Source organism: Rutilus rutilus (genome assembly GCF_951802725.1).
Source record: "Rutilus rutilus genome assembly, chromosome: 10".
Lineage (NCBI taxonomy): Eukaryota > Metazoa > Chordata > Actinopteri > Cypriniformes > Leuciscidae > Rutilus > Rutilus rutilus.
This window is the reverse complement of record NC_140215.1, coordinates 13,144,819-13,167,190: the sequence shown is the minus strand read 5'-3', so window position 1 is coordinate 13,167,190 and position 22,372 is coordinate 13,144,819. Positions and strand designations below refer to the sequence as shown.

Below are 22,372 nucleotides of genomic sequence, written 5' to 3'. Positions count from 1 at the left end.
GGAGCGGTGAGAATCTCCGCTCATCGCTCACTGAACTGTTCACCCCTCCGCTCCCCCGCTCAAAGCTACATCAGGCCGCTCCGCTCATTTTCGCTCAGCGCTCAACGCAGTTTGCTTCGCGCTCCACTCAAATCACCCCCCGCTCGCTCCAAAAAAGGAAAAAAAATCGACATGTATATCACTTGTAGCGGTCCCCAACCTTTTTTGCGCCACGGACCGGTTTAAAATCAGACAATATCAGACACGGACCGGCCTTCAAGGTGTGTGGCGGATAAATACAACAAAAATGATTAAAATGATACGACTGGCATAAAAACTGGGGTATTTTTTTAAATAGCCTATAATAATAAACGTGAATCCAATGTGTAGGCCTACTCGCAACTTTATTAACAGCGTCCTCTAACATCGCGCAGGCAAATGAGAAAGTCTGAAAACAAACAAAATGCCCCCAAAAGAAAAAAAATCTCTATGTTTTCAGTGCTGATGCGTTCACGTAACATGTAAGGGCACCTAAAAGCTGTCACAACGAACCGGCAAAATGATTATGAATATGTAAAATATAGCAGAAGACATTTTAATTTTTTTTATGTCTGTCGGCTGGAAAGATGCTGACTCGTGATCTTCGCAGTAGTGAACGCGCCTGAGAGAAATGCACATTTCATACGGGAGAGCAGTCTGTTTTCTTTCGTTTTGAATTGTTCTGTTTAAAAGTAGACATTTCAAGCTTTATATATATGTCTCAGGTGTGTGAGGCAAGTAGGCTATACGCTGAGTTTCGGTTCATTCATGAGACAAACTCCAGGTTCACGCCGGCGCCTTCGTATCGTGGTTATCTATTTTCTAATATATTTACTTCTTATTAAATCCAGACAATGGTTGATGAAACCTTGATTAAAATTAAGATACAATTAATACAAAACGAAATTAATTTTAAAGACAGGCTTTGTGCTTTCTGTTTGAGGTCTGAGTGAAAGTTTTAAAGCAGTCTTAGTGCCGCTTTCAGAGCGCTCACGTCCGTAACGGAGAACTGTCCCGTCCATAACATTTTTTTTTTTTTTTTTGTATAAATTTCTAAATAAATGTGACTTATAGTCCAGTGCGAGGCTAGGCCTATGTTTTTTCTTCTTCATGGCGCATTTTTTGACTGATGCGCCTTATAGGCTACTCCGGAGCGACTTATATTGATAGGCTACACCTGTATGAATTCTCATTTTACTTTTTGAACTCCATTATTGAGCCGAGTTTTGCCTGAAAATAGTCTACTGTTGATGACTGTGCAAGACAAATGGATTCGGGGTCAGGCTTGACTGAGCATGCTTCAGACTCGTGGTGTGAGCGGAGCGGAGCAAAATTGGAGCGGGAAATGCGACGCTCCGTCCTTTTGAAATTGCCGCTCTGCGCTCTGTCCAAGATCCGCCCGCTCGCGCTCCCCGCTCGCTCCCGCTCCACTCCGCTCACATGCTCTGGTGTCAACTAGACTCTCCCCTGTGAAGGCCTCATCGACACGACAGCAATCGGCACTGATCCTCAACAAACTCGTCTCCACACCGCGTGATGACTCCGATCTTCAACCAGATGGAACTGGATAATATTCTGAATCTGAATGTTCCAATCCAATCTGACTTCTGATCTATAATGCTGCCTGAATCATAATCATACACTGTTCGTTCGTTGGCCATTCTGTCACCTGATGCAGTTTTGGTTCCTTGCCACTGTCGCCTTTTTCTATATAAATAAATGTGACTTGACTATTGTATTTATTTGTGCTATACCTTGTAGTTTGATTAGTGGTTCTTATTTTCTTTATTTTCATTTGACAGTAGTATTTTTTTTTCCTGAACATAGCACATACTGAATTGTACAGAAACCGTGACCCTAAAATGGCGATACAAACCAAACTGCGAGTAATTTGTAACCGTTACACCCCTAGGGGGCAGTCAGTAATGTGATTTTATTGAAGCTAAAAAAAACGATCTTCAAACACAAGAGATCAACTCTGACATCAAGTGTGAAATCTAAATTTTGTGGAAGCTATGGAAACCAACAATATGAAGATTTATACATTAATTACACAACAGTGTGAGGTACAAGAGTGGTACAACAGTTCCTACAATGAATGCCCTATTCAACAGGAGAATGTATGAAACGTCACAGAAATTAAATCACATAAACCTTCATTCTATATGTGTCAGGGAATAACATTTAATCTAGACCACTATACAGTACAGATATGGTTCAACATTTATAATATTACTGTATTTAAAAATTAGTCGTTTAAATATGTTTATTTTCCCATAATGCACTGCTCATGTTTGCTTGCGTTAACATCCTGCAAACCAGTCAAAACAACCCAAAAATAACATGATTGTGTAACAAAACTCCCAGAGTGATCAAAGCAGTCAGATGGATGTGCTGACAGAGAGATATACATTTTAAATAGTCATTCAAAACAAACAAAAAAAGCTTTGGGATTTTTTCTAAATAGCACGACAGTTGTCTCACAGCAGGAGATAAGGGCATTCACGATTACTGTACAAAATTTTACAGAATGTTTCGTAACATTATTTTTACACAAATAATCAAGAGAAAATATGCAAGTAACAAGTATACTAACATAAATCACAGAAAGACAAAATACGCATAACAATGTCAGTTCAAACGTCCTTTATCTGACTCTCAGAGTTCAGAGGAGCATTCCCTACAGACTGAATATATCATTCAGCTCTTTACCAAACTGAAGTCACATTCTTCATTGTCAGATGGAGCTGTTTATCATCACATGGCATCAGTACTTCACAATTATCATGAAGTCTGAGCAAGCTCTCCTTGAAGATATGACACAGGATGGGAAAAAACTAATTCACTGCAATATAGAACTACAAACTTTAAAGTTGAGTCATCTGTTTGGAAGCAATTTCAGGAATTTCAATCCCCAATATTTGAAATACTTTTAGGCACCCAATCAAACCAAAGAAACTTGCTGTAAACAGAACACTGTGCATTAAGAGATACAATATGGTTGCAAACTTCACAACCTGTTTTTACAGCCCGATCTCATCCCAAGGCGTCATATACTGACGCTTTTGACATTTCGTCTACATCCAATGCACATGGCACCCTTTAGCGTCAATATGAGACGCAGATAGATATGGGCCACAAAGTCATACGAATGTGCATCTTCTGTATCATCTGGTGTTTAACAGCCTATGAAATGACTACGATCAGTTTAAGTGCTAGCAAAGTGTGCTTACACCACGCAAAATTGATAGAGATGGATAGGGCTGGGGTACAGACCAAACGCACATCATGTGATCAAGAAACACTTGGGAGGGGCAGGCATGACGAAAATGGAATATAGCGTAAGAGAAAGGAGACTGTGAGACAAGTGGCCTGAAGGGAGGAAAAGGAGGACAAGAAGAGAGATAAAGGAGAGACAGACACAAGTGCAGATGGGAGAGACAAAAGAGTAATGGGAAATGATGGGATCTCCTCCATATGGGATTGATAGTCACTAACGTACAAAAGACAATGGCAATCTGAGTGTATGCCAGTGCCTGAAAGCTTTCATTCAAGCTATATGAATGCCATAATTATGAGTAGGCCTAAGCCATAATCTCAAGAATTTGACATGAAAGATGACGCATACATGTAATAATGTTAAAAAAGGGCCTTTATAAAAGGTAAATAACGCCCTAGGGTAGGGCTGCACGATTAATCGCAATTTACATGAAATCGCATTTAAACCGATTTGGCTTATGCGATTATTTTTTTATGTGCAGCTTGTCACTGATGTACGGGTCTGTAAACGCTGCTCCATTTGAAAAGGCAGACAGTTTTCCAAACATGAGAAGCATTTATGAACCTCTTGTCCAACAAAAGACAACATTTAATAACGTGCTTTTTCTCCAAACTCACTTCATAATGACAGTTGAGCTCCTCCTTCTGTGAGATGATGTGGCTTCTTACACAGAATAAGGCAGTTTAGCCTGGATGCCAGCCGAACTTAGCCCCGCCCACAACATTTTTAGGTCGGGAAGTTCGGTCTGGACCCGATCCGTTGAGGAGCTATTATGCCCGAACAAAAATTGTTCGGACCAATCAAATTGTTAGGGCGGGCTTTATACGATGATGGACAGATGAGCAACAGTAATCATCCACGTCATCAAAGAGCGCTTGGGTTGAATTCGTTTACTTTACAACAAAGATGACTGCCGCTGGAGAATTGAGATTTCACGAGTTCACACTTACAAATAAGTCATTTAGAATAAATGCATATTTGGCGTGCTGTCCGAGGAGAGGCTCCGGGATCGGTATTCGGCCCGAACCCAAAGTACTCCCCCCGTGTTCCTGGCTGTGGAAGAACAGGCCAAGAGTGAGTGGAGGGATGCTGGAAACTGTCAAGGAATGTTAGGTGAGTTGACAGAGTGAATATATATATGCTTCCTCTCATTGCAGATAGTGTAGACGGTAATTGTTTGATGACAAGTTGATTGGATTGATTATTTGAACGTGCTCCTCCCGAACTTTGTTTATAAAACATTATGTGTAGAATCCGCCATCGCGTCTGTTATAGAAGATATCGACAGCGCATTAATTTTAAAAGAGGAACAGAGAACCGCGATCAAGGCATTTGTCGATCAAAAACATGAATGAAAAACATACGTCACTTACTCCGTTGCTCTGATTGGTTGTAGGTCTATCCAATTGAATGCAGAGGCATTTTCCTTCCTGGTTCGTTTGAAACACGCCCCATAATCACAGCCCAACGGAGCAGTATCAGACTCACATTCTGACTAGAATCTGAGTATGACGACGTCAGGCTAAAGGCAGTTGTGTGTTTATTGGTCATGTTTAATCAATCACAGCATTTCAATCTTCTGTTTATTCAGCTACAGCAATGATGCCCATAAATAAACTTATGTTCAATAAAACACTAGATTAAAGAAGACAAATAATCACAATAAACAATTCTGCCAAGTCTTTACTGTATTTATAATCAAATAAATGCAATCTTGGTTAGAATAAGCTCATTTCAAAAACATTTATATAAATTATACCGACCCGAACTTTTGAACAATAGTATAAAATGAGAGTCAATTTCACAATTTCAGATATTGGTAACTTCCTCTGGCCTGTGGCTGGCCAAAGGGCACATAATTATTGTGCTTTCTTTTATCATAGTCCACAAAGCAGTTGTAACTGTTATAATATGATTCACGCATATACAGGGCAAAGACCACAGCACTTTCACTTTCCGTACAATGTGCGAACATCAAGTGTTACCCTCTTAAAGAACAGTTCCCATTAAAGATGCCCAGCAGTGACACGTTTCACATTTGGTTTGTCATTGTGCGATACCTGATCAAAGCAAGCACCACTTCAGGTCGGGGACTACTGTATGCACTTCGCCTCTGACTCACCGCTGCACTAAAAATAGTGCTGAGTGGTTACCTAGGAAATATAGTTAAATTTAAGCCAGCCGTTTTTGAGCTGCAGACCAAGGCTGCTGTGTATCTTGGCAATGCAGCAGGAAATGACTTCTGTTCAAAAGGCCCACCATGAAAGAGGGAAAGGGAAAAAAGGAAAAGACGTTTATAAAAGCTGAAAATGGTAGTGTCTGCCTCAGCAAAACCAGTGGGTCAGTTTGGCCCATCTGTGGAGAGTCAATAAGGCAAATGTCGTGAGTAGCATCCAAGCTGACTTAAGGGGTGGGACCTATCAGAGAGCAGTTTCAGGGGCAGTAGACACAGCAGTGATTGACAGGGTGAAAGAATGAGCCTAAACCCAAAACAGACCCAGAAAGAGACAGTGGCTTTGTCTTACCAGCTGGAGATTATTACAATCAAATAAAGGGATGTGAAGGCCAAGTTCACAACACAGATCATAAGGTCTTTCTAAGGCCAATTCAAACAAAGCAAGAGCAAAAAATAATTACAATAAAATGTTATGAGCGCAGGCACACAATTACAAGAGATGCATAAATAATTGGTTACTGTGCAAACTATATCTGAAGACATTTTTAACATCAGTGGCTACATGTACATGTTCCCGAACAATGCAATTAAGTTAAGAGTTCTGTAAACAGATTATTATAATTCATATTAATGCGTTTATGCTCATAATTAACCTTAAATCGCTGTAAAATATTTTAACTACACTATACTACACACACTATACTTCAATCTAGGGGTGTGCGATGATATGATTTTACATCAGTCTCCATGATCTGCTTTGAAGAGAGATTGTAGTATATTACTACAGTGCAGTTTCAGTTCTGGCAAGGCGCCCCCATCCCAAAATACTGTACAATGCCACGTATATTCACATCACATTTAGCAATGCAGCGGTAGGGTTACACACGTGACATTGCAGTTCTTCACCACCACTAAAGTTTATCATTTGCATGCGTTTTGCCAGTTAACTTTTTATTTGCACGCTGTTCTGACATAAACCTTTTTTTAAAGCATAGACCCGAAGAGCGTGTACATTACAGCCTATCACACAGCACCTGAGTACTGAACTGAGTTCTCTTTCACATCCGACTGCACTTAAACTGTCAAATACACACAAGGTAGGGGTGGGTGATAATATCGGTAGAAATTTGTCAACTGGTAGAGATTTTGGACTATCGTCTCTATCGCAGTTAAGCTCACATGACATTGCTGTGCTGCATGGTCACGAAAGCTTATCGTTTGCATGCATTTTTAAGCATTGCGGTTTAAAAACAAGTGATCTGTGAAATGGTCTGTCATGCCATGCGATATTTTAATCTGCTTATTTTGATTATTGGCAATATTCAGCCAATCTGCCAAACGTGTTCAAACTGCTAGGCTACAACTTGGGAATTCAGGGCCTGAATTTCAGTTTTGGAAAATGTGTGTGGCGGGGGTGATTCCCCCCTTAGGTGATTCTTATGGGGGGCATTTTTGGGGCAATTCTTTTTAAAGTTACATTTATCTCATTTACATTTATCCTAAATGGTTTCTCACTCATTGTATTTGTGTTTTTACAAAGGGGACTTTTACACAAGGAAGCTTGATAAAATTTTTTGAATTAAATAAATAAATAAAAAGCACAAATAAATACAATAGAATAAAGATACAAATGAAATAAAGAGAATTTTTTTTAGGTCTAACACTAGTATTCAGGTACAGAAATACTACAAAAACTGAAAGTAGCTTAATTAAATGTAAAATAACACTGGATGTTTTTTTAGTTCTGTAAATTAAATATAGGCTATATGCTATTAATCTAAAAGATCTTTTGTTGTTTTATCAACATTAATGACAGAGACATATTAGGTTGCTGTCACTTTGAAGAGCTAGTGCACGGATCCACTACGCATGCGTTTTCATCCTCAAGTTACTGTTTGTGTTAATTTAAGACATAACCAACTGTGTTTACGAGGATACTCACCAAGACCGGAATTTTGACATCAAAATGAATTTTGAATTTTTGTTTTGTTTTTGACTGTTAAAACACCCTAATCCGTGAAAAAGTTGTGTTACTCGCGAGCTGTTTGTGATGTGGCTTTACTGTGTATGTATGTGCGCAGAGAAAACCATCTCCCAGAGAGCGTGTGAGTACTAAATAGTTTAAAATCGCGAGATTGTTTAAACTGGTAAGACTTAAAGACGTGCAAATGATAAACTTTTGTGAGGATGCAACCTGGCCTGATTGTGCAAACCGCGAGAATCTAATATCGCCGCCTGAAGCGCTTGACGCTTGCCTTGTGCAATCCATTTTGAGAGACAGTGGCCTCGTTTACACTGTCAGTGAAATGTGACCCAATTCAGATTTTTCGCTCACATGTGACACAGATCGGATGTGTTCTATGACAGTGTAAACAGGAAAAAAATTCATGCATTCGGATAGTTTTAAAATTACTCATTTGATTTTATAATCTGTGTGGATTAATTTACTCATACAGACTACATGCTAAAATGAATAAATATTTGCTGGAATTTCCCGCATTATAAGTGCGACACCTCAGGTAATTATTAAAATCACACGCAATACCAGCAATCCAGTGCCGAAATTCGAGCCCTGGGAACTCTAAGACATTTTCTAAGAAGAGTTTTCATGCTTTGATCATCCACATAAACCTTCACTGTGACCAGGCTGACGAATGTGTTTTTCACATGGGTCAATGCTGTATTTTGTGAGAATGAGTAAAAGGCAGCACCTGCAGTCTGCAAAAGAGAAGGAAGAGAGAAGACTGTTGAGCAGAGGAAGTTAAGGAGGGGAAGCACATTGTGTCTCTGCCAATTGCCAAAGCATTACCCTTCACAGGAAGTGAGAAATATTAGCACGTCTGCTACCCATCTATCAACTCAAAAGGCACTTTTTTTTTTTTTTTACACAGGGGGCGTTTTTAAAGTCCAGGAACAGTGAGAAGGCAATCAAACAGCATCTGCTTCTGGCTTTAATAAGGTAGCAGAGTTAGTGACCTGAAAAGGACTGTCAGTGTCATTTGGCTCTATGCAGCATCTCTTAAACAGAAAAGAGGGCCAGTTGTCTTCTCAGTGAGGCAGAGAGCATTAAGGCTTAGAACATGACGTTCTAGATAAGGGCTCAACCCTGCTGGTATCAGAACAGTTTAGAGACACAGGAGAATGTATTACAAACAACTTCGATTTGATTCTTGAATCCCAAAAATCTATGATATACTTAATCAGTCGATGCTGTTTTTAGTTGATGTGTGAACAAAACGGAACATTATTTGTAGCGCCTCACTGCCTGCCATGCAAAAAGCTTTGTGCTTTGTTACTTTATATATGTCTCTGTAACAGTTTCAGTTCGTTGATGGAAGGAGGAGGCGGGAACCGGCGAACGTTTCACAACTTTTAATAAAATAAATAAACTACATAAATACAAAATGAAAGTAAGTCCCTCACGGACGACTGCTGCCACATATAATAAAACAGAAACAAAACATAAAACCCAGGCCTGGGCTCTCTCTATCTTCACTGTCGTCGCTCCTCCTTTTGTGCTTCCGCTCCTCCGTGAGAGATACGAGACCGGTGCGTCGTGCAGGTGTCGCTCATCAATAATCACGCCACCGGCCTCGCGCCGCTCTCTCACGGCCCTCAGCCTCGTCCTGCTCGCCACAGTCTCTTCTTTCCAATTCTGTCAATTTCATTACGAATTAAAAAAACGAAATACCAGAATTTTGGCTTAAAGTGGCATGACAGATCGCTGTGGCTGCCTCAGTTCAATTCATTTAATTAGAAATTACATAAATATACATAATTATTCCGAAATACTTATGAGGAACTACAACTTCTGTGAAGGTTACCAACATTTTTTTTTTTTTTTTTCTATTTAGCTGATATACCAAAAGCCAAATTCACATCCTGTGACCTAGGAAAAACACCAACATAAAAAGCCAAACACACAGATGATGGCAGAAAGTGGCAACCGAGCGCGAGCGATCACATAAATCAATAGAAATAAAATCAAATACATGAAAAAGTGCTGGAAGAAGGAATATGATGAAATGCAGAGGAAACTTTCTCAGTTCATGTTCAAATTAAAGGAAAGTAATATTCGGAGTGGCACTGCCTTCAAAATAACAACCTGCTGTCCGCTTCCACCTCGGCACAGATTGCCAAAACTCAACTCATAACAGCACAAAGCGGAGGAAAGTCACAACACTGTCAAACTTAATCACACTCCCCACCTTTTGCTCAAAGCTAGATGCTCCAGCAAGCCGATCTTGCTCTCTCATCTGGGTCAGTGTGTCAGTCAGCCTCGAATCAAAGACAGTGACACACACACAACCTCATTATCACCCCCTCATAAACTCATCAAAAAACACTATTGAACAACATAAGCATGCTGTTAATGAACATGTTAACACATGTTTTGAGGGGTTAAGGTGAAGTGTAGGGGGTGCTTGCCTTTATTAACAGCATTTTTCTTCTGCAGGTGGGGATAAATGAAGGTCAGTCACTGCTATTTAATGTTGCTTTCAAAACAGGACCCAGAATCATGGGGGTTTTAAAAGGCTGGAGGAAGGTTTGATTTGTGCACACTGGTGACTAACCTGCAGGAGGCCATGAGTTATCTACGGCTCTCCGTGGACAAAAGAGGGCTGTATGAGCAGGTTTCTGGAGCACAAATATGTTATATTACATTACCTGGGTGTATGAAAACGTTCCCGGTCTCTATAGGTGTTTGGATTTAAGATTTTAAACACTTTTGATTGTGTTTTGCTAGACTGCACTGCCAGGTCTAACGGAGCTAAATCTGCTGTGTAGCAAATTGAGGACTGAAACTCTTGTTCGGGCTGCTGGCTGATGGTTTCATGCATCAGCAAAGCTAAATCAGACTGCTAGATCACTCTGGCTGAGACTATAGCATTAGTGCCTAAACAACACAATCACTCTGGACTTAAAGCCCTTGGAAGTAGCATATTGTATATGACTAATAACAACATACAGGGGCTAAATTCAGCCACGATTTCAGCTCCATCATTCACAGTTCAGCCAGAATCCAGCTCTGGGCTTTGGCATATTACTAGTGCCCGTGCCTAATAGTTTGCAAAGCCATCTGCCATGGCTGTGTGAGACTCAAACAATGAATAGCCTAGATTATCATTTTTTATTCCACAAAACATCTGTGCTGAACATGAGAGTGCAAAAAACAAACATAAATATGTCTGTTTTGCTTTTTTTCAAATAACACGTTATTAATGGCAACTTAGAGGACAGCAGCTTTAAGTGTTTTACAAACAGACCAAGAGGCCAGACACAATGTAACAGTGAAATATGGCACTGCAGGGTGGCTTGGTCAGCTATTCTGACCCTTTGTCCTGCGCTATATTAGCATTCTGTGCCGTTTATAATAACAGACATACACACAGCACACACACCCACATCTCTTATTGAGCTCACAGAACTTGGCCTAGGGAGAGAAGCAGTGTCAGTGGGAGTGTATCTGCTTAATGGACAGCATCCTCTTTCCTCTTTACCTCCAAACACAAGCGTGAGAACTCAGGGTGGGCACAGAACAGCGACAAGCCACACAGGCAGAAAAAAAGGATTTCCTCATGTGTGTGTGTGTGTTTGTGTGTAATTCTGAAATAAATTTAATTTGTCTATGATGGAAGAAAATAAAGGCCCTGTAAACAAAAAATATTCTAAAATCTATTTTTTATAAAAAACAAGGGAGAGGTAAATATCTTCCTACACATAATGGTAATGGAAACAGACCATCAACAGAGTTTCCATCTTTTGCATTGGCTTATTTTGCTTGGCTGAATATTTCTACCCCATTTATATAATGTGCCCCTAAACATAGTTTGTTAGGTAAAAATCCACCACTGCGCACATGCTAACTATATGTTGTTTTGTTATTATGAGACAGCTACATGTACCGAACTGCTTCTAATTACAAACTCAGAGCACCAGTCAGAGTGCATGTTGGGAGCTCTAATTACATGGTATTAGAAATTTACAGCCACTATTGTCTTTACATTGAAACTCAGGCAAACACTTGCACAACAGTGACAGCTGGAGAAAAACTTGGTTATATAACATAAAAATATGAGATCTCATAACAGTCAAAACAATAAGTAAATGTTCCATCCAGTATAACTATGTGGTATCTGTCCACACGAGACAAGAGTAATGAACTTCATCCATTACTCATTCACTTCCATTCTCATACACATAGACTGGTGCAGGTATGATTCAAATTAGTAGGCCAAAATACAGAAACAAGTTAGCATTTAAGCACTTCCAGTTCCATCGTCCCAAAGTCAGTGGGGTTTTTTTAATGGGTTTTTGGTTAAATGGGTGAAATAAGGTCTGTGGTTAACACAGGCTGAAGATACTTTTACGTTTTATTCTACGACATAATACATCAGTATTACCCCATGTGTGATTTTTTAAGATGTTATATATCTTGAAAATGCGGTTGCTAACAAGTGGCTGAATGGGACTACATAGGCTGTTGAGGACATTAAACGTCATCACACTGAACAGGGACACTCGTCCGCTTTTACAGCCTCGTTATGCTTATAAGTGTGCTCATAAACTATTCTAACTCAAACTATCTGAGAAAATGCTTTTTTTAGATAAAAACTGAGAGTTGTCTGAAGCTTAGTTATGGTGACGTTTAATTTGTGGGACCGTGGTGTAGTTCGTTTATAGCCTACCTTTAGTCTTCAAAATTAAAAGTTGTGTTCATCTGTGAAAATTATGTTGATGGGGGGAAAAAAATGCGTAAGTATCATAAACTTTTGTTGATCACAGAGCTTGTTTTTTGCGATAATCCAAAAGCCAATGGTCAGAACACACAACAACACTTTTCAAAAAAGTAGTCAACAATACAATTCTTCTCATGAACACAACAAACTGCAATCTAAAAATGGTAAGGTAAAATGTGTTTCAGTTTAACATGAAAGGCTCCAAGCCTGCTGATACATGTGAGGGCTGTGCCCTTCATCACTGCAAAAAGTCACCAAACTCGTAATGTGGCTTAACAAAGCATTAAATCAGAAACAACTTTAATCTCTATGGTGTTAGATCGCTAGCCTATAGCTTTATTCCCTTTATTACTTCAAGCCTGTCTACAACTGTACTACTCTTGTTATGACTGACATGTAGGCTACCTTAAATGTGGCTCAATGTATAGTGCCACTAAAAATATTGTTACGTATAAAGATAACTGGTTTTACTGATATTTTTATCAACTTGTCTACCAATAAATTGCACCAAGTAATTGTGACCTTTTAGATGGTAAAAACTAAATCACAATAATTAGGCTTAATATGTTATATTAAATAGGCCTATATCACATTTTTAATAATAATAATAATAATAATAATAATAATACTCAATGAATATTATTTTTGAAGTATAATGATCATTTAGTAATTGTGTCAAATATAAGAAATAAAAGATTCAGCATAATATTAATCGGAAACAAAAATAATTGAAATCATATCGGTCATACAAAAAAGCAGTATCGTCCATCTATGTAGGAGAAAATCTCAGGTCATTCAGGGAAACATTCATGTCCATTTTGGGCCTTTATGACCTTATATTGAAATCAAACAACTGAACTAATTATAATAGCCAGAAGCCAAATGACATCGAACACTGACCACTCAATGTAAAAGACATGCAGTGACCATTAACAATGACCAATAACATAACTACAAACTAACATGACTGCAAGCACACACTTAATAATATTTGCTAGATAACACCTAAAACCCAGGTGACACATTGACCTCCCTGGTTGGTTTATTTATCATGGTCCCTCGCAGAAATCATCACTGTTTGATTATGACAATTAATGGGGCAATGTACAAACGCTTGTCTTGCGCTGTAGTTGTGAATAGCATCTACCTGCATGAATGCTCGAAGTACAGACTTCTCTCATCTCTCACACACGCCACTCCCATTCCTCTTGCTTCAGACATGCAGTTTTGAAGAGTTACGACTGAATGTAATTGTCATGTGTTCAACAGCAGCACTGCACCACAAGTCTAAAATGCAGTGACATCTATGACACTCGACACTAAATGCAAAAGACGCAGCTCGAGTTACAGATGGACATTTGTGTCATTATCAAAGTAATCAAACCGTGACACTTACTTGCCAATGACCTCGCACAGCTCGTAAACATCTTCAAAGAGCACGTCGTCGTCGGCCATGGTCCAACAAGACCGGGGAATTTACACTCCCCTCCAAAAAATTCCGTCCAAACGGTAAATATCAGAGGATTACAGCGTAGACACTTCAGAGTAACGTTACCTGGAATGAGCGGCGAAAGGGAATGCTGACAGCCGACGTTATCGCTCTCCAATTTCGGATGAACAAAAAAATGATTGATTCCTGTCGGTTTTGGAGAGAAAAAAATATCCGTTGGTGGTTCGGTTGAAGCGGGCGGGCGGACAGTAGTGAGCGCTCGGTCCGATTGACTCACTCTGCCCCACCTTCTCCTCCCTCTCTCCCGGCCCCCTTAATCCCGCCACTCGAGGCTGAGGTAATTCAAGCGTTAAAAACAACTCCACAATAATCGCTGTTGAAGTCACAGAACCAAGTGAGTTAAGTCGTCTAAACGCTAAACTAACTAATTCGACTCTGTCGATCCAAAAAAAAAAGAAGAAGCGCGCACTGTTTCTGGGATAGGCTACAAATGTTGGTTGTTATTAAAGTACGCAGTTCAGCTGATTCTACTCATTCTACCCACGCGCAGGGCTTCTGTGAAACGCGCGAGGCTTTTCCCTTGCTCGCTCACGCTGGCTGCCGTTGCTCTAGTTCCCACTCATAACTCCAGCAGCTCTGCTGCTCCCAGCTTCCAGAAAACCCAAACTCCTCCCACTCAAGGTTATGAAACTGGATTGCCTCACGCCATAATGGCTCCGGCAGGACTTTTGTATTCCGGAATTCCTGCATAACCCAGCACGACGGTTTGAGCCAAAATGACGACCAGGCGTCTCAGAGTTTGTCTGTCAAACTGACAGTTTCTTAATATGTTAGTAAGGTGGTGTAAGGTTAGTTAAACAAATTAAGCCGCTTTTGGAAACCTTTTTTATGTTATTGATTGTAACGAATGTTACAGTCAGGGGGGTACAGTGAGTAAACAAACAAACAAAAAAGGACACATAAAGAAACAGTGACAAACGTAAAAGTTAAACAAAAATGTGAAAATGTTTACAGATTGAAACACACTTTGCAGCTTTCTTATTTTTCAAACCCAATACAAAGGCTTATTTCCTCCAAATTTACATGTATGAATACTAAATTTAGCTAACAGAAGAAGCAGATTAATTAAGTAATATTTATAAGATTTGTCATAAAAAAAAAAAAAAAAATTTTAAAGCACAGTTGAAAGCTGGGCATGATATGAGCCTTAATAAAGGAACAGAAATCTGACCAAAAACAAACTGAATGAGGACAACTCCAAAATAAATGATCAAATGTTTCATCATGTAGACCACAAAATGTATCAATATCACAATAATTGCATGGGTAATATTTATAAATGAGTTTAAGCTAAATTTATTTGGTTTTGTTTGTGATTAAATATTTATGAGTTTAGCTTCTGGAAACCTCTTATTCACTTACTATGAATGTAGCTACATTATGTTAATGTATTAACGAAAATATCTGAGAAGTGGTTTAAAGAGTGAAGACATCTTTATCTCAATTTTCAATTCAAATTCAAAGTACTTTATTGTCCTTACTTTTGTAAGTACAATATTGCCAAAGCATTGATGCACACCATAAAAGCAGTCACAGGGAAAATAATAATAATAATAATAATAGAATAATAGAAACAAGTTTAAACCAATACATAGTATAAACAGTTTACAAAAAATAAAATGGCAAACATTTGCTTGCCTAATTAAAAGGTTGATCATTAGTTTAGTTAACTGTCTGTATTGTGCAAAATATACTTTACTTAACATGGATGTTAGAATACATTTAGATTCAGTATAGTTCTCACCTGCTTCATTGTACCAACAAGGTCCCAATTAAACGTTTGTACATTTTATGACTGAATAAATCTATCCAATGAGGATGTGATGGGTTTTCAGTAAGAGGTATGTACACTAAATTAAGTCTTTTTTTAAAGACTTACGCATTTCAATTAATAGTAACATTTAATAAATCATTTATTCAAAAAAGTGAATAATCCTTACATATTTTAATTGAATAATTAAACAGTCCTTAATCAATTATTCAATTCAAATATGTAAGGATTATTCAATTCAATTTGATGGAATTTTATCTCCATGATGAAAATCTTATTTTTAAAAATAAATGTAAAAAAGGCTTAAAAAATTTAGTGTAGAATGTCTAATAATTGGTAAAGCCATGCACATCTTTACCGGTACACATCCAAGCAGCTTCAGCAGTAATTGAAGGATCTAAATTGAAAATCTTATTGCAACCATATAATCCAAATCGAATCTTGTATTTGGTTTCCTTGTACTTATCTTCCCTTTGGAGTTAAGATAGGCTGCAGTCAGAATACCTTTGTTCTGTCTTTCTTGGATGTTAATTGGACCTGGTTCACTCTTGACCAACTGAGTACTCTTTTCTTTTCTCTAACTTCTGAATTATTTTTTTCTAATGGATTTCTTGTGAAATCTCAATGTTCGCGGTTGCTTTCAACAACAGCTATGTAATATTATTAATCACACTTTTATTCATATTACATGAATTGCACCTATCATTGCATCAGTTGACACCTGATTGCAATAAGTTGTTCCCGAATTAAGTACCAGGTGCACGTGTTCACGGCATTTTGTTATTACCGTAACGATTCGGAACTATCAAAAGCTTTTACGTGCTTGTTTAGAACTTATAATTACAACATGTAAACTGGCCGCTGTAACACCTGGCCACTGCAGATTTTAGATGTGATCGACTTTAAGCGGCGCTGTGCAGACCGATCGGTGTATGACATCACAGTACTGCGAGAGCGATTCGAAAGCATACACCGCTTTATTTACAGCACGGAGTGAGCGCAGCACTTTTGCTGTGTTCACGCAATGTCGTAAAGGCCCCATATACTTCAAGTGAAATCGAAGAACGAACTGATGTGACGTCATTTCGAACAAAATCAAGCCAAAATGAACCTTGTTTGGAGTTTGTTTTGGGAGTTTGAAACCGCTTTCCAAAGCGAACTTCGAAAAGTTCGCTTCGGCTGGTAAACATCTTTGTACTACCATTGGTCCGTAGTAATAAATGGGTGTGCCTGGAGGCTCCGCCTTCTTTCACTGGAACTCTTTTCTGGTTCAACTTCATTTTCCTCTGTTGACTCCGCAGAGGTCAGACGTAACCCGAACATGAACACACTGGAAAGCCGCTTTTTAGTAGAAAATGAAGTTGTACTTCTGATGAAATGAGGCAATGACACTGTATTTTCTATATAATTTATACTGTTTTGTGTTTTTTTGTTATTTTTTGCAATACACTGCTAAATATTACCTAAAAAAATCGGGTAACACTTTACAATAAGGTTCATTATACATTAGTCAATGTATTAACTAACATGAACGAACAATGAGCAATACATTTGTTACAGTATTTATTAATCTTTGTTAATGTTAGTTAATTGAAATATGGCTGTTCATTGTTTGTTCATGTTAGTTTACATTGCATTAACTAATGTTAACAAATTCAACCTTTGATTTTAATAATGTATTAGTAAATGTTGAAATTAATATGAACTAAGATTAATAAATGCTGTATAAGTGCAGTTCATTATTAGTTTATGTTAGGTAGTTAACTAATGTTAACTAATGAACCTTATTGTAAAGTGTTACCGAAAAATCATTTTGGCATAAAGTGTATTTGTAGAAAGTGCCATCCTAAGGAAGCTAACTTAAGATTGCGATGGAGGAACATTCCTCTGAAATGCATTCCTCTGTGTTTTGTCTGCACTTTTTACATTAGTGCATTTGAATTACTGCATTGATTTCTGTAGCTGATGATTAGTGAGATGCACTTGAGCTAATTGGATTTTGTACATTGAGTCCATTCATTCAGTCTAGAATTCATTCCGTCACTTCTCATTGTAAATTTATAGTCTGAGCCCTTTAAAAAAACTGTTGAATCATAGCCTCATTGATGTGGGCATAAAGGCAGCCGACTCAGCTGCAGTGATTTTCAAGGATGAAACTAATAATTCACACAGATGCACACACACACACACATCGACCACATGACTGCATATATTTTTCTGTCCACATATACACCCAAGAACCTGAAATGTGTTTTACACCATCATTGTTTGAGGGTAAATGTAAAATTGCTACTTTTTACTATAGACAACGAGTTTGAAATTATTATACATCAATTTGAAAGGGCTGAAAATGCCACTGATTTTTCAAACAATGTGTTTCAGGCATTATAAGTGAGATGGACAGAGGACATTTGGTATCTTCGGGTGCATCTGATATCCTCTCCTTGACTGATGGCAGCAGGCTGATTGTCAGAGCTCCTGAGTGACTGCGCAGCACAGGGCATGGCAAAATCTGCATTCTAACAGTAGTGTCTTCATTCATTCAGACCTGTCTCCTCTTGTTCTATTTTCAATTTTGTTTTATATGCTTGTGTATATTTCATAAAGAAAACACATAATTTTTTTTGTTTTCAAAGTTTAGCTTCAGGACTTAGACTTTACATTCAATCCAAAAAAAAAAAATGAATTAAATTATTCACTTGAACATTGGTTCCACATGTTTGAAGTGAGTTTTCCTAACATAAAATTAGCATGTAAACTCAACTCAAATACTCTGTAAATGAACTGAATAAAGCTAAATAGAATTAGACGTGTCAGAGTAACTCAAATGTCTTTCATTTCACTACTGGCAAGCTCTACTGGCTTGGAGTTTGTTTTGGGAGTTTGAAACAGCTTGCCAAAGCGAACTTCGAAAAGTACACTTCGGCTGGTAAACACATTTGTACTACCATTGGTCCGTGGTAATAGATGTATTAGATGGGTGTGCGTGGAGGCTCCACCTTCTTTCACGTGGAACTCTTTTCTGGTTCAACTTCATTTTCTTGAATTAACTAAAATCACAATCATTTAATGTTATACACATTAGCACACTGTAAAAAATGATTGTGATTTTAACGGTAAAAGACGGTAAATGTGACCGTAAAAACCTGTTAATTGGTTAACAGTAAGTTTCCTTATTCACTGAATAACTTCAATTTACAGTTTTTGGAAGTGAAAAAGAATTGTTTAAATATAATTTACAGTGAAAAACTGAAAACTGACATTCCTCAAATTCCGTGTGACACTTCCCATTTGATACATTTTCATTTAAATAACTGTTTCTTCTTAGTTTATTCAAACCATTTATGCACATTAGGGTTTTATGTATCTAATGTTTATTTAATTACTTTAGTGTCATGTGTGTTACCATGATGTTGTTTAGTATTGTGTGAATGACACTGTGCACCTTCTATATATTAGTATCTTCTCAGCTTGTGGGAAAGCTGCTTGTGATGAGCTTTGATTCATCAAGTCACTTTCTCGTCACCTGTTGTGCTGTCACCTCTTTGTGGTTGTCAGTGTATTACAAAGATACAAAACAGATATTAGTATAGTATATATGATGGTATAGTAACATTATATCACTTAATGAAATGTTTTTACAGTCAATTGAATTTAAATCTGTAAAACTTACGGTCAATTTCTGTATAATGTTTGCGTAGACTGCAACCAAATCCAATGGTGTATTATTAAGTCTATTTATTTTGCCATCTAAACGATGCACAATTATATGGTTATTTGCTTTTAAAATAGTTTTTCCTATCATTTACATCATCCTCTTAAGCCTGAAGTCCCATAACTGTCCCGAAATAATTAATTGCCTCTCTGTTCATCTCTTTTTGTCTGTCTGTGTTTCTCTGCCATTTCTATCTGAGAGCTGAACAGATTCAATCTAGACTATTATCACCTGCAAACACAGTGAATGATCAGCAATTTGTGATGAAAGCCACTTTGTGACATGCAAAGATGTCAATACAAAGATTGCCTTTTCGCAGCAGTTAACAATTGTTACTTTGACATGGCAATTGGCAGTGAAAAATTCAAACTCGACTACGAGTCTCTTGTTTTGACACATTTGAGGCTAATTGTATTGTTGTAATTGGGAACACTGAATTAAATGATCTGTTATTGCATTCAATGGCAAAAACAATTCAACAAGTCTCTGCTTCCTGCGGATGTTATCAAAGAACCAAAATCAATGCAGGTAAGCACTTTTCAATGCAGCCACCGAATACTTAATTTGAGTTGCTGATGGAGTTATATTTGGCCTATCTGTAGCAGCACTGAGCTGTTTTACTACATCGCTCACAGAGAGTGTTTGCATGTACTGAATGGCACTGCATTGTAGCACTGCCACATAGGAGGTAAGGTTTTATGTGATAATGGATTAACAAGGAAATAATTATATTGTTGATCGGTTTTCTTGTCTTACCTCTTATTCTGTTCAGTGTTCCTGACATGTATGGGTGTTTTGCCAGTATTGAACGATCGCGAGATTGATAACGTGACCTTGCATCACGCGCTGCTACGGCGGTATTTTCAGGAAGTTTTGACTATATTTGAGGCGGTTTTTTGATAGTTCAGGAGCAATGTCGCTCGAGTGATAGCGCGAATAGTGTGTGGACTATTGCGGCCGAGACATTTTGCACGTTACACACTGTGTACCGTGCAAAATGTCTCGGCCGCAATAGTCCACACACTTTCACGGGATCGCGCTGACACTCGAGCGACATTGCTCCTCTCCACCTACGGACATTGTAAATGTGGTGAAATTTTGTAATAGCCTACACTGTTGGGTTTGAATTGAAATTGTGTGATTCTTGTTTCTCCTTCCCTTCAGTTATCTGTAATGTTTTTTTGTTTTTTTTTATATTGTTTCCCTAATTTTTGTGTATCCTCAACAGTATAGGCCTACTACGCTGAGTGTTACAGCCACAGCATTGAAAAAAATCTCACTCTCTCTCTCTCAAACTTGTGCTTAATCTTGGTAAGAAGTTTTGAATTAGCTGTTTGTCTTTTTTCTTTTTCTTTTTTACAGTTTTAGTTTAAATATCTTAAACTTATTTATTTCAGTTAAATGCCAAGGCAACATTTAAGTTTTTCATCTAATATTTAAATTTTATTTTAGCTTTATTTCAATTACAGAAAATGATCATATAAGTCATTTTAGTTCACAATAACAATAACCTAACACTGGTTATAATGTACTGTAAATGTTCATTCCAATAGTATATGTGTTCATTGGGTAACAAAGGAGTGTTCAGAGGCCTTAAGTTCCTGAATCATCAACAGGGAAAACAGGTCCTCTATCGCCACAGGGAAGACTTACTGACCCTGCGATTGTTCCTCCACCTCCTTAGAGAAATGTCCCACAATGGGATCCTCTGAATTAAGACCTAAACTACTCTGGCATATTTCAACATGTCCAGCCAACCATGGCAACAAAAGTGCTCATGTATGTAGCCAGCAATTCTCATTACCCGAGCACCTCTCCAAACAGGCATGTTTGGCCAGTAGATAGAATTACCACAGCAAAAAAAAGTGTGTTGGTGTTTATAACTGTATGTGTCTACACATACATAAAGCTCAAATTAGTCTCCAGAGTCAGGGATGACCTCTTTTTCTGGTGCTTTGTAGGCTATATCTTATGGCGAGTTGTAAGGCCCTGTTTTATTGTCACAAGGGAGTGTTTCACACTGCGGAGTGCCCTAGGTGTATGTTTTGTACTGCTCTCTACTATCACTCAAGGAGATCATTACGATCTGATTAAACCAGCTCCAGACTCCAAAGACAGGGGATTGTGGGAAAATCAAACCTTCTTAATATGCTCAATTTCAGCTGCCCTGAAGAACAACACTGAGATAGTCAATTTAAAAGACAGGCAGTTGGGTTTTTTCAGACTTGATTTTGATGGACCACTGCACACAGTTGAATGGAGAAAATGGTAAACAAACTCTCAAAACCCATTATGCCCTCTGGCATGTATAATGAAGACATTGCAGCAATTATTAGTAAGCATAGTATTTCTAATTGCATTGAAGATGGCTCACAATCATTTTCTATGTAAATCTTGTAGCCCCATGCCTGATGCGCTCAATGTTTCAACTAAATTAACTTGGGGAGAAACATTGGTACTCATCATTCTAACCGTCTAATGTTAGAAAGCATCAGGGTGTCAATAGGCCTATCTCTGAAATCAGTGTCTGCAATATCAAACTACCTTGAGTTGGATATTGAAAGACTACCACAAAATATTTATGCTGTCCTTACCATTGATTCTAGATCAGCAGTGTCTAACTGCGTCTAAAAATGTTTGCAAAAGTGACAACAAAATATTAATTTGTGACAGTAATTAAAAATCTAAGGCAAATTCCATTTTGAAAGCGAGCGTTACTTTCCCTTTCTTGAAATGACCACTATGCTGTTTAGTACCTATTATATACCATTACCTGCGGGTTAATCATGAAGGATTTAGGTTGCTCACTTTAATTTGGAACAACCTTTTTAAACTTACCATAAAAATACGGTTTTGAATTTGCACTTAGTTGGGGAAAATATCCATCTCGCAGTGCAGCCCGAGCAGCTTGAACTCACTCCGAAAATGAATCATTCAAAGATGTTGAAGTTCACATCTGACTCCCTCACGCAAGTCATTTTTCAGTTATGTCCAATTCAAAATAAACATAATTAATTTTTTTTGACTGGCTGTTCACATGACAGATAACATGTGAATAAAGATCATATTCACAATAGAGTTCTGTGGCAAATAATAATAATAATAATAATAGTATTCCAAAGAACATTTATTCAACTACTTTACAAAAAATATTGGCATCAG

General features: G+C 38.0%; 1 protein-coding gene across 32 annotated transcripts in view; it reads right to left on the bottom strand.

Annotated features, from left to right (window-relative positions):
* Positions 1 to 14,366, bottom strand: part of caska (calcium/calmodulin-dependent serine protein kinase a) — a 165,758-nt gene extending 151,392 nt beyond the window's left edge. For 27 of the 32 annotated variants that reach the window (XM_084421406.1, XM_084421428.1, XM_084421434.1 and 24 more), the window contains exon 1: positions 13,611 to 14,320. In XM_084421406.1, the coding sequence (XP_084277532.1) occupies positions 13,611 to 13,669 (59 nt within the window). In that variant the 5' untranslated portion in view covers positions 13,670 to 14,320. Of the gene's footprint in view, positions 1 to 13,610 lie in introns of all 32 variants that reach the window. The other 5 variants (XM_084421410.1, XM_084421433.1, XM_084421420.1 and 2 more) reach the window with 4 other exon arrangements.
* Between the last annotated feature and the right edge of the window lie 8,006 nt (positions 14,367 to 22,372).